The following is a 13,909-nucleotide window of genomic DNA, read 5'->3' as shown; positions in this document are numbered from 1 at the left end:
TATAGCACACTTCCTTTCTTTCTTTGCACTCCGCCCCCTTTGTTATTATTGCAGTTGTTGTGTTACTACTATGGGTGGGGGAGTTGCCTGGGACCCAGGGGCTACTCTCAGCAGCACTTGGTTCTGCAGCGTGGCCTTGCTGGTTCAGTGCTCAAGCATGGTGATAAGGAGCTACCTGAGTCCACCCTGAAGAGCTGGAAGTCATCAGGCCATACCCAGAGTAGCTTGGAAGGCAATGAAACACTGGGAAATAATTTGGGTCTTGCATAGGTAAAGAATATGCTCCAGTCCTTCATGCTATTAAAACATTTAAATGCAAATGATTTATTGAAAGATTTAAGTGATCTATTGAAAGTTTTAGGAACAACACATATTTTTACAGGCTCTTCATTCTGGTCACCTGCCTTCTTACTCTGGGTACATAATCTATTTCCCTTATAGCACCCACCTTGGGGCTGTGCATGGCTGCCTTTACCACACACAATTCCTTTCTTTTGGCCCTTTCATCTCTCTCTCTCCCTGAAGACTCTCATATTGTCCTTAGAATGATCATCCTTGTGTGGAGCCAGAGCAATCGTATAGGGTACTGGGTGCTTGCCTTGCACACAGTCATCATGGGTTTAATCCCAGTTACCACTCCAATGGAGATGTTACTGGGCCCGCTCGAGCAAATCGACGATCAACGGGAGGGCCTTTACCTTTACCTTTTTTACCACATATGGTTCCCTGAACTCTGCCAGAAGTTATCCTGAGTGCACAGTCAGGGTAAGCTTTGATGCCCTGGCCACTGTGGAGTGTGAGGCCTCCGCTCACCCCTCACCACTGGCACCCACCTCCACACAAAATTATTATCCTTCCCCAGTAAACCTTTACTTCACTTCGAAGAAAATAAAGATTAGAAAATAAAGGCAGACGATACAGAAAGAGCACAGCACATTCCACATCATTATTTTCGCTTGCTCTGTGGCACCCTTTCTATTTTTGGTGCCCGGGAGGGAATCCAGGGCCTCATACACACAAAGCAAGTACTCAAACACTGAGTTACATCCCTGGTCCCTTCAGTTAATTTTGAGAGTAAGTGTTTGAGGTCAATAATACTGTGGATGACAGGAATTTTCTGGGGAAAACAGGTTTACATTAAGTAGTGATGGCTGGTTCTGGTCTTTCTTAAATTTATTGCTACTACTTTGGAAAAGGGCTGGAGCGATAGCACAGCAGGTAAGGCATTTGCCTTGCAAGCGGCCAACATGGCTGACCCGAGTTCGATTTCTCCGCCCCTCTCAGAGAGCCCGGCAAGTTACCAAGAGTATCTCGTTCGCACAGCAAAGCCTGGCAAGCTACCCGTGATGTATTCGATATGCCAAACACAGTAACAATTGTCACAATGGAGATGTTACTGGGCTCGCTCGAGCAAACTGATGAACAACGGGAGGACAGTGACAGTGACAGTGACTTTGGAAAAACTCATCATGCTGCCTTTTTCATTGACCAGATAGTGAAAGCATGGTCAACTTATCTGTGGGACTAGTTTAACTGCAAAGGTTTTGATGCACTACAGGAACTTTTCTGATGTGATTGCTAAAGCGGAAAAGGGCTGAATACTGCCTAAATAACCTAAAAATTTGGCTAGTGATTTATAAGTGGTTCTTATTAGGAATGTGCATAAAAATTACCCACATGTTTTTCAAAGTATACACCAAGTTTACAGAACATGTTTCAGGACATACCGTGGTCATGTTTATTCTGTTGTTGACGTTCATCACAATGAACATCCTTAGTAACATCCTTTTAGGTGAATGCACCTGTTCTTCCTATTCCTTTGCTTCAACCAATATCTCTGCATTGATGGCCTAAACCAAGGGAATGGTGGAATAGCCAGGAAGAGACAATTCTGCAGACAGAATTTTCATTGACCTTTTTCATTGACCAGATAGTGAAAGCATGGTCAACTTATCTGTGTGACTAGTTTACACATTTTCACGCAGACGGAGAGTTGGTGATGGTTTTATAAAAGTCATAATGGTTTATATAAATTTCAAACCTACATAAATGTTGAGAATGATATTATTTAGCCATTATTCAACCCATTCCTGATTTTCAGAAATGGAAATTTCATAACATAATAGGAAAAGTTTAACTGTAATATTACATTGTTCAGATTCTATAATCACAAAGAATTGTTGCTCATCCCTTTTAATTTTAATTTTTCTAGCTAATTTATATTTTATTTTTATTCATTTGTTTTCAGGGGTGGGCTGGAGTGATAGCACAGTGGGTAGGGCATTTGCCTTGCACACAGCCAACCTGGGTTCGATTCCTCTGCTCTTCTCGGAGAGCCCGGCAAGCTACCAAGAGTATCTCGCCCACTTGGCAAAGCCTGGCAAGCTACCTGTGACCTATTCGATATGCCAAATACAGTAACAACAAGTCTCACAACATTGTGAAACTTTACTGGTGCCAACTCAAGCAAATCAATGAACAACAGGAGCACAGTGCTAGTATAGTGTTTTCCGGGGTAGTTAGAACTGGTAGAGCTCAGGGATTACTTCTGGTTGCACTTGGGGGACCACACAGGGTACCAGAAATTGAACCCAAGTCAGCTGCATGCAAGATGAGCCCAACCCACTATACTGTCTTTTCCAGTATGGAACCATACCATATAGATGTCATTTTACTTTAATAACCTCTTTTTGCTACATAATTTTAAAGCAAATCTTATACTTTGTATACTTGGTGTCTATCTCTGGATAATATGGACAATTTCTTATTAACTTCACATGATACCTAATTAACAAAGGTTCCTCTGTTATCACAAACCTAACCTACATTTGTATTTCTTCACTTGTCTCTAAAAACATCTTTTATGCCTTGATTAACTGAATCAGGTTTCTAAAGTTGGTCCATGAATCTGGCAGGTGATTCTTATTGAGTTATTCACCTGAGAGCAGTTCCTCTGAAATACTGACACATTCTTCTCCCAAGCCACATACTAAAAAAAATACTAAAAAACAAATGGTGAATTATCAACTCCTACATATAACCCACTTCTGGATTTGTTTTCTAACTTGTTACCTAACCTGGTACACTTGGAAAAACTGGAAGTCACAGGGCCTGCATGTGGAGTCACTATAACACCCTTTGGTGGGTAGATGGAACCTGTCCTCTGAAATTTAATAGCCAGAAAGGGGTGCACATGGCATTTTGGTTTATTTCTTGCTAGTTGAGTGACCTTTTGAATAAATGTATCTAATCTCCACTGGCTTGTTTCTTTTTTTTTTTTTTTGTAAAATTTTTGAGCAACATTGGTGATGATCAGGGCTTAGTCCTGACTCTGTGCTCAGGATCATTCCTGGTAGGGTTGGTGGGGGGGGGGCACACATAAAGTGTTGGAGATTGAATCCAGGTTTCAGCAAAGCAAGCACCTTACTCTCTGTACCATCACTCTACCCTCATCCATTTTCTCATTTCTAAAGAGCCAGAGAAATCCATAATTTGAGAAGACTGAGAATATAACTCAGCTAAATATGCAGACCCAGGTTTCTGCCTACTGCACAGACAGGCACACAGCTTCTTAGTGAAAGCTGGTTTTAGCCACAACAAAAGACAATGTGAGTTTATACAGTGAAAATACTCATTCCAATAAAAATTTCTTCTTTTTGATATCACAGAGTAGGTGTAATATTTTATCTATAAGTGATAAACAATACCTACAGCAGAAGTAGGGCGTCCAAGGATTGTTGAAGAATAAATTGTCTTCAGGAATTTTGTGTTACTACCAAGTGAGCCAAATCTCCACTGGGACCAAAACATGCTGCGTGATAAAAGAAACAGTTTAAAAGAAAGGAAATAGGGGCTGGAGCAATAGTATAGTGGGTAGGGCACTTGCTTTGCATGAAGTTGACCTGAGTTTGATCCCCAGCACCCAATATGGTTCTCTAAGGCAGGAGTAATCCCTGAGCACAGAGCCAGGAGTCAGCCCTGAGCACTGCTAGGTGTGGCCTAAAAACAAAAAAAGAGGGCTGGAGAGATAGCACAGTGGGTAGAGCGTTTGCCTTGCACGCGGCCAACTCGGGTTTGATTCCCAGCATCCCATATGGTCCCTTGAGCACCGCCAGGAGTAACTCCTGAGTGCAGAGCCAGGAGTAACCCCTATGGATCGCCAGGTGTGACCCAAAAAGAAAAAAAAAAACAAACCAAAAAAATAATTTTAAAATAATAAAAGAAAGGAAATACATGATACTTTACTTACCTTATAGTTACACACTTGCTTATGACAGACAACAAAAGCTTATATAAATACAAAATAAATGATAACTCAGTCCTTTTTTTTTTTTTGGCCATACCCAATGATGCTCAGGTGTTATTCCTGGATTTGCACTCAGGAATTAATCCCGGTGCTGAGGGACCATATGGGATACCGGGGGTCAAACCCAGGTTGGCCACATGCAAGGCATAAACCCTATCCACAATGTACTATCTCTCCAACCTCGAAAACTCAGGTTTTTTGTTTGTTTATTTGTTTGGCTTTCTGGGTCATACCCAGTTGTATTCAGGGCTTACTCCTGGCTCCGCACACAGGGATTACTATTGATGGTGCTCGGGGGACGATATGGGATGCTAGGGATCAAATCTGGGTTGGCCAGTGCAAGGCAAACACCCCACCTGCTGTTCTATCACTCCAGCCTCCAATAACTCAGTTTTGATAAAATCTTTCATCACCAGATTCTATTGTCTCATTTTAAAAACACAGTTTTGCATGTCATTAAAACTAGACATCTATATTGACTGGTTAAAGAAACTTTGGTACATTTACACAACGGAGTACTATGTAGCTGTTAGAAAAGATGAAGTTATGAAATTTACATACAAGTGGTACTACATGGAAAGTATCATGTTAAGCGAAATGAGTCAGAAAGAGCGGGATAGACACAGAAAGATTGCATTCATCTGGGGAACATAAAGCAACAAAACGGGAGACTAAGACCCAGGAATGGCTGAGATTAGTACCAGGAATTTTTCTCCATGACTTGAAGACCAGCCACACGTGCTAGGTGAAAAGGAAGCTCAGATAGAGAAGAGAGCACCAAAAAAAGGGTGTTGTGAGGATCCTCCCAGGGTGGGAGAAGCATGCTGAAAGTAGTCTATAGACCAAACATGATCACCACTCAATGCCTCTCTTGCAAAACACAGTACCCAAAAGAAGAGAGAGAGAACAAGGGGGAATGCCCTTCCACAGAGGCAGGGTGGGATGGGGGAGATGGGGGGTGGGAGGGAGGCTGGGACCTGTGGTGGTGGAGGATGGGCACTGGTGGAGGGATGGGTACTTGATCATTGTATAACTGAAACCCAAGCACAAAAATTTATAAGTCTATAACTACCTCATGGTGTTTCACTAATAAAAAAAAAAACTAGACATCTATAAAGATACTGCGAATTAAAAAAAATTAAAGCTCTACTTTAGTCAAGAGCATTAAATTACAGTAGATGTAAGTAAAGTAAAAGTAAAGGCCCTCCCGTTGATCATCCATTTGCTCGAGCAGGCCCAGTAACGCCTCCATTGGAGACTTTGTTGTTACTGTATCTGGCATATTGAATACTCTCGGTAGCTTGCCGGGCTCTCCGAGAGGGGCAGAGGAATCGAACTCGGGTCGGCCATGTTGGCTGCGTGCAAGGCAAACGCCCTACTATTTTTGAGCAGGTAGGAAATATAGAATATTTCAATTAAAAAACAACTTTAATTTCAAAATCAAATGGTTAATGGGCACTAGTAAAAGCACAACAAATGAAAAGCACAGTAAATTAGGATTTTTATAAAAAGGTTAGATAGAAAGTTATTTGAAAAGAATTATAGTAAGTCCGTGGTCGATACAGAGAATGTCTGAATTTTAGATTATCTTCTTGAATTGTACTTCCCCCAACAACTTCATATATGGTTAGTAGTCATTTCAATAGACTCTACAACACAGGCATGAATTCTAAATAACTTCTACATGAGGAAATCAACATAGGTTAATATTGGGAGATGAAAGCAACTTGAAATTGTTTTACTATATCACTTAGAAGTGGAAGAAAACTGTTTTCTAAAAACTTCAGACAAACAGACTCACATAAGGCGTGAGTATGAGAATGTTGTAATAGTGATGTCACTATTTCCTTTGTTTCTATCAGTGACTCAAACTTTAGAAAAGGATACCTTTCATGGGTTTAGAAGAATATGAATATGAATATGAATATTACCCAACTCTCAAACCTATCGCTGGAGCGATAGCACAGCGGGTAGGGCGTTCGCCTTACAAGCGGCCAACATGGCCGACCCGAGTTCGATTCCTCCGCCCCTCTCGGAGAGCCCGGCAAGCTACCGAGAGTATCTCGCCCGCGCGGCATACCCTGGCAAACTCCCTGTGACGTATTCGATATGCCAGACACAGTAACAACAAAGTCTCCAATGGAGACGTTACTGGGCCTGTTCGAGCAAATCCACGATCAATGGGAGGGCCTCAAACCTACAAAAACTTAGATATAAAAAATAATATACTAAATGTTTCTTAGTGTGAAATAATCCTTATAAAGGAAACACTTATGCTTTATTCTTTCAAATGAAAGACCAAGTTTTCTTAAATCAAGATGTAGCTGTGGACTGGAGAGATAGCATGGCGGGTAGGGCGTTTGCCTTGCACGCGGCTGACTCGGGTTTGATTCCCACCATCCGATATGGTCCCCTGAGCACCGCCAGGAGTAACTCCTGAGTGCAGAGCCAGGAGTAACCTCTGTGTATCACCAGGTGTGACCCAAAAAGAAAAAAAAAGATGTAGCTGTTATTTTCTCAGTAAATGATCTGTTAAGGAAAAATATTAATTGGGTAAGGCAGTAGATAGTTTTAAGGTACATTATTACCAAATGATAAGAACTAAATAACAATCCACATTTAAGATCATAGACTTACTCATAAAGACAAATTTTCCCCCATTAAAATGGCAATTTCTTAAAATTCTGCATACTTTCTTAGGCATTTAAGCAAAAATACTTTCATGCAAGTAGACAAGTGAAAAAAAGCATCTTCTATATTCTTAAGGGAAACTGCAGGGGAAGAATTAGGATTAGGAATTAGAATACCTGAACTGTAGTCCTTATTGCAGCATTACAAAATAATTTTTATTCTTGGGCAACTCACTGATTCTTGGTGCATTTCCATTTCCTCAATATTCAAACACTGTCAAACACTTTCCTCCCATTGTCCATCGATTTGATCGAGCGGGCCCTGTAACGTCTCCATTTTGAAACTTGTTGTTACTGTGTTTGGCATATCAAATACATCACGGGTAGCTTGCCAGGCTTTGCCGTGCGGGCGAGATACTCTCGGTAGCTTGCAGGGCTCTCTGAGAGGGGCAGAGGAATCGAACCCGGCTCGGCCGGGCTGGCTGCGCGCCAGGCAAATGCCCTACTGCTGTGCTATCACTCAATGATGACTCTTTGGTCTGAAGTGAATCTTAGAAAGTTCTGCAAGTTACTCATAAACTGAATAAGTTACTTCTATAAGTTACTCATTACTAAGGGAGCTGAGACTGATGTTGGCATAAGAAGGAGGGAAGGCCCCCTCCCCAGGTGATGATGGCGGTAAATTTAATAGAAAGTAATTGCTCTGAAGTTGCAAAAGCCAGCCTTGCAGAAAACAGGAACTAAGGCCTGATAAGACCCTCACCTTGCACCAGCAACAGACCCTGAGGAGACTGGACACTTATCCAAGAAGGAAATTCCTCGAATACCTTGGACCTCGATAGCACAGCGGTAGGGCGTTTGCCTTGCATGGAGCCAACATGGCCGACCCGAGTTCGATTCCTCTGCTCCTCTCGGAGAGCCCGGCAAGCTACCGAGAGTATCTCACTCACACGGCAGAGCCTGGCAAGCTACCCGTGACGTACTCGATATGCCAAACACAATAACAACAAAGTCTCCAATGGAGATGTTACTGGGCCCGCTCGAGCAAATCGATGATCAACGGGAGGGCCTTTACTTTAAGGGCTGGAGTGATAGCACAGCGGTAGGGCGTTCGCCTTACACGCGGCCAACATGGCCGACCCGAGTTCGATTCCTCCGCCCCTCTCGGACAGCCCGGCAAGCTACTGAGAGTATTTGATATGCCAAACACAGTAACAACAAAGTCTCCAATGAAGACGTTACTGGGCCCGCTCGAGCAAATCGACGATCAACGGGAGGGCCTTTACCTTTTACCTTGGACCTCTCCCTTAATCTGATTAACTTTACTGATTCAGAAGCCAATAGTTCAGTATCTTCCAAAAGACACTTCAGCCCAGGGAAGACTCCAGAACATTCCAGACCAAGATATCCTGAGAAGATAGCACAGCGGGTAGGGCGTTTGCCTTACAAGCGGCCAACATGGCCGACCCGAGTTCGATTCCTCCACCCCTCTCAGAGAGCCCGGCAAGCTACCGAGAGTATTCGATATGCCAGACACAGTAACAACAAAGTCTCCAATGGAGACGTTACTGGGCCCGCTCGAGCAAAATCGACGATCAACGGGAGGGCCTTTACCTTTACCACCTTGAACAAAGGAGGGGCACGTATGCTGCCCTAGCCCATGTGCTGCTTGCATCCATGTGGCTGAGCACATGTGGCGCCCGAGCACATGTGGTGCCCGCATCTTCCCTCATGAGATGTGTACTTTCTTGTGTGATGCTGGAGTGTGTATAGGGCTCTCTCCGCCCTTGGAGAAGCCCGCATTCTCTCTTGAGTGTGTTACTCTCTCACTCACTCTCTCCCCCTCCACACTTTCAAAAGTTTTCATTTTACCATGTCCTTCAAATTCGAATCTTCTCCTTTAATGAGGGGGATCTACCCATCCTGGGAGGTGCCTCATTTTCTCTCTCCAAATGGCCTCAGAGTTGCATCTGAAAGGGTTGTGATCCTCATGTCTTTGTGCTACTTCAGAGCTAGGTAATTTCTTGTTTTATTATTTCTGAAGGGCTGGAGTGATAGCACAGAGGGGGTTCTTTGCACTTTGATATATTTTGAGCACATTTTTCTAATGCAACAAACATTCCCAACCAAAGTCATCAATAAAGTAAGTAAATAAATCTGGGTTTTGTTTAAAAGTTGTAGAAGGTAAAAGGTAAAGGCCCTCCCGTTGATCGTCGATTTGCTCGAGCGGGCCCAGTAACGTCTCCATTGGAGACTTTGTTGTTACTGTGTCTGGCATATCGAATACTCTCGGTAGCTTTCCGGGCTCTCCGAAAAAGTTGTAGAAAAAGAATTTTAATTCTAAACAATTACTTTTCTAGTTTCTCATTTAAAATCATGTTCTACAAAGAAATCACGGCAGCTGTGAATCAGGATAAACTAGTAAATCTGATTACAGCATATCAAATGTGAGATGAACTCCATATTCAAATTCAAACAGAAAGTTAACCTGTCAATTTATTTACCACAATGGGCAGCTTAAAGTTTTGGTTAAGTGCAGGTTCAGAAAAGATGAAAGGATCATTGGTGGTGGAGAATGGGCACTGGTGGAGGGATGGGTACTCGATCATTGTATAACTGAAACCCAAGCACAAAAACTTGTAATGTCCACAACTGTACCTCACGGTGTTTCACTAATCAAAATTGAAAAAATAAATAAAGAGCACAAGTTTAATATTGTAAAAAAAAAAGAAAGAAAAGATGAAATAAGAGGTATAGTTAATGCATAGCTCAGGGTAGCTGCAGGTATCTGACCAAAAGAAAAATAATTGTCACTTCATGTTCTATCTACCAGTCCACTTCCAGAATGTTTAAACGCTCATTGGTACTCCAGAGGGCATCTAGGGAGTGAACAAGCCCTGGTTAGGTAACCCCAGTGTGACCATGTCTCAAAGTCACTGTAGAAGGAACGTAAAAGGTCAGTGGTGGACCCCAAACTGCTGTAAAGCTGCTCTATCAACAAACAAACAAACAAACAAACAAAAGGCTTCATATGCCAAGTCATGCATTTTGTATTTCTCCAGAGGGAAGAAACACAGCGGAATGGTTGAAGTTAGCAGGATTTAGTTGGAACTAAGCGCAGGAGACATACCTTGCTATGGCTTCAGCAGGTGCAGCACGAGCAGGAGCCCTTCGAGCGTTGCTGTGGTCTGAAGGCAACAGATTTTTGGTCTTTTACCGACTAGTTATGGATTTCACAAAGATTTACTTAGTTGGTAACTTAACAGGTTTTTGTTTTCAGGCCAGACCCGGCGGTTCTCAGGGTTTACTCCTGGCTCTATGTATAGGGATTACTCCTGGCGGGGCTCAGGACCATAAGGGATCGAACCCCAGACCTTGCCTCGTGCAAGGGAAGTGCCCTACCGCTGTTATTATTTCTCCGACTCCAACAGCTTTTATTTCTTATTAGGAGTCCCTACGAGGGATGAATCGGATTCCGGGTTATGCCCTCGATCGTCTTCAAAAATTGCGAAAGCAATAATAATGGGATGGGGTGAGGGAGGAGGAGGGGAGATAAAGGATGAGAATCCAGAAAACCCACCCAAGAAAGTCAATGACCTCAGAGACGTGACCTCTTCGTGGGGAACAACCCCCGCGTGGCCTGTCTGCTGCCACCCCGGCAACCGGGGGCGCACGCCCCTTCCCACGGCCCAAGGAAAGAACGTTGCACGGCTCTCCCACCCCGCCTCGCCTGCAGCGCGGCTCGCGCCAAGTCCTACCCTCCCCGGCCCCGGACGGCGCGATTCCGCACCCGGGTACCGCAGCAGTCTCCGGAACCGGGTACACGTCCCGCCTGCAGCTCACCTGCCTCGCAGGGCTCCCTCTTACTGGGGTGCGCGACCCTCTTACACTTGGCCGGCGCGGGGGCGGGAATTGAGGCGGCAGTCCAAATTCCGAGCGCCGATTGGTGGAGAGGTTGCTCCTGAGTGCTGATTGCAGGAAAAGACTACCCTGAGGCTGTGAAAGGGGCAGGGCTGGAGGGAGTTACGGGGCGGTGCCTGGATTTGGCCGGAGATTGGCCAAGAAGTCAGGACTCAGGGCTCTGATTGGCTGCGGGTGTGTGTTGTGGGGAGGGGGGGAACTGCGCTGAGCCTTGCTGGTTCAAGGCGAGCCAATAAAGGCAGCGTGAAGCGCCAGATCTGGGTAAGTATGTGGCTGTTTCAATTGCATGTGTGTGATTGGATTGTGGCGAGTTAGAACTTGGAGACAGTTTGCAAGAAAGGCACATCTTATGGGGTTTACGTACCGTATTTAGGCAAAAGAAGGGTCACAGTTAAATTAATGTTGAAGGTGCTTCAGAGAGAAAATAGAGTGCCCCCCCCAAAAAAAAAGGTTTATAAATGTTTTTATTTTGTAATCACGTTATGCAATCATAGGTGATTACACATGTGATCAAGGTGAGAAGAGAAGCACTTTACACTTCTGAACGGCTACATGAGTTTGAACAGAAAACGGACGGGAGACTGGAGGAGGAAAATAAACGACCCTTTACAAATGACTAAGAGAAGGGTGAACAGATTTAGTCTTTCCGGACCGACCGCCTAAAATAAAAGTTTCTTTTATGAATCATAACCTCCCCCATTTGGAGAAGGAAGGATTGATTGGTGAAGAGGGTAGGACTGTAGGATTGTTATTCACACCTAAAGGAAAGAACAAAGGTATCTCTAGTAGAAGGAATATACGCTTCAAGGAGGTTCTAAAGATGTTTGGGAGATTAAAGAAATTACTTCGTACAATAGAAAAGTTAACCAGAGATTTTGATCTATTTTGAGAAATTCAGTTGTCAATACTCTCCAGTGGAAACATAGCAAGAATTTACCTTGTCTTAGGGTGGGGCAGGGAAAGTTCAAGGGAATGGAGATGCATTCTGTTGTTAAAATTTTTTATAATTTTGAGATTTGATATGTTATGGTTTATGTAAAAAGAAAGGAAAATTGCAAAGCTAAACTTACATTTCATAAAGAACTGAGTAAAGAGAAGTGATAATTTTTGTAGTTTGTACAACTTTATTGGTCTATGTTTAGGCAACATTAAAGTAAGTAAAGTAAAAGTAAAGGCCCTCCCGTTGATCGTTGATTTGCTCGAGCGGGCCCAGTAATGTCTCCATTGGAGACTTTGTTGTTACTGTGTCTGGCATATCGAATACTCTCGGTAGCTTGCCGGGCTCTCCGAGAGGGGCGGAGGAATCGAACTCGGGTCGGCCATGTTGGCCGCGTGTAAGGCGAACGCCCTACCCGCTGTGCTATCGCTCCAGCCCTGGAGGCTGGAGGCAACATTAGTTATTATTATTATTATTATTTTTATTTTAGGGATTTCGTCCATACCTGGTAGTGCTCAGGGATTGTTCTTGACTCTTTGCTAAGGGATCACTCCTGGAGATGCTTAGGGGACTGTAGATGGTGCCAGAAATAAACCTCGGGTCCACCATGTGCAAGGCAAATGCTGTAACCTATGTGATATCTCTATTTCTTAATAATGTGTTGTTTTTCTAAAACTGTATTTTAAGTAACATGGTTACAATCATGTTAACATTTATGCCAGAATTCAGTGTTACTGCCATCCACCCAGTAACAAAGTTAGGCAAGAATTAAGTAAACTTCCCTGTGGTCTAACTTCCTCATTAATTCAGAGTGACTTTAATACCAATAATCTTTCATTATGACTGGTGTTTTGTTATTATACAGGAATAAGAGAGTAGTTCCTAACCACACTGAAGAGTGTTCTGTTCCTTATGCCAGGTGATGCTGGTTTTCTTTTCTTACATTTAACAAATATGAATTCAGTATGTTGGAACTAAGGATATTATGGAAATGAGATAGAATGTGTGTGTCTTAAAATTAACACAGAGAGTGCTGGGCATGCAGTTCTGAAGTAGAGCACTTTGCCTTGCAAGTGTGGAAAGACTTTGACCTCAATCTCCAGATCCTCAAAACACAAACATGGAGCTGGAGTGACAAGACAGTGGGATATGCTACTTACCTTGCACATGGCCAATCCAAGTTCAACCCCTAGTGTCACATAGGATCCCCTGAGCACCACTAGGAGTAATTTCTGAGTGAAAGACAGGAGTAGCACTGTAGCACTGTCCTCCCATTGTTCATCGATTTGCTCGAGCAGGCACCACTAATGTCTCCATTGTGAGACTTGTTACCGTTTTTGGCACATCAAAAACACCTTGCCAGGTGTAGCCAAAACAAACAAACAAACAAACAAAACACACACACACAGAACCAAACTAAACAAAACCCCAAAACCAAACCAAACAAAAACTCTACAAATAATCAGAACTTACAAAGAGGGAAACATAGCTTGGACAAGTATAATGTAGTACTTCAGAGGATGATAAATTCTATTAAAAATGTCACAGTGAGTGGAAGACAGCAGAGTTTAAATAGTATGGTCAGGAAAGACATTTTTGAAGAGGCAATATTTGAACTCAGAATTCACTGATGAATAATCAACCTTGAAAAAATAATAGACGGGGGGAAGGAAAACAATAGACAAAAATACCCTGATTTGGGAACAAACTTCTGATGTTCAGGAATAAAAGAGTGTATGCAGTATCATGATCCAGCAGAGAACGTGCATTCATATCGGTATGGAGAAGGCATGGAATGGATCATGTTTTGTAGACCAGGAGTTTAAATTTTATTGTGAAGTAGACATCAGAAAATATTAAGCAGAGTAATGCTGTAATCTTAATTGCACTTTTGGAAAGCACCTACTGCTTTGGAGAAGAAAGTACGAGTTGGTAAAGTGGAAGCAGGAAGAACACATACAGATGCCCAAAAGATATCTGAAAAGAAAAAAAAAACAAAACCCAAAACTCGGTGTCATTTATCAAGAGGAAAATGCAAGTAAATAAAAAAGGAAACCAAAAACAAGGGGTGTTTGTCTTGCTTGTGGCTGATCTGGGTTCAATCCCCAGCATCCC

The 13,909-nt window shown here is 43.0% G+C and overlaps 1 protein-coding gene across 6 annotated transcripts in view; it reads right to left on the bottom strand.

Moving 5' to 3' along the window:
- Nucleotides 1-10,856, bottom strand: part of KYAT3 (kynurenine aminotransferase 3) — a 54,969-nt gene extending 44,113 nt beyond the window's left edge. The window contains exons 1-3 of one of the 6 annotated variants that reach the window (XM_056123131.1): nucleotides 10,780-10,856; nucleotides 10,067-10,124; nucleotides 3,712-3,811 (exon numbers count right to left, since the gene is read on the bottom strand). In XM_056123131.1, coding sequence (XP_055979106.1) covers nucleotides 3,712-3,810 — 99 coding nt within the window. In that variant the 5' untranslated portion in view covers nucleotide 3,811; nucleotides 10,067-10,124; nucleotides 10,780-10,856. The other 5 variants (XM_056123132.1, XM_056123134.1, XM_056123135.1 and 2 more) reach the window with 5 other exon arrangements.
- Nucleotides 10,857-13,909: the final 3,053 nt, after the last annotated feature.

This window comes from Sorex fumeus, unplaced genomic scaffold (assembly GCF_029834395.1).
Source record: "Sorex fumeus unplaced genomic scaffold, SorFum_2.1 ptg000047l, whole genome shotgun sequence".
In the NCBI taxonomy this organism is placed as follows: domain Eukaryota; kingdom Metazoa; phylum Chordata; class Mammalia; order Eulipotyphla; family Soricidae; genus Sorex; species Sorex fumeus.
Note: the sequence above shows the minus strand (reverse complement) of the source record. Positions and strands in the feature narration are given on the sequence as shown.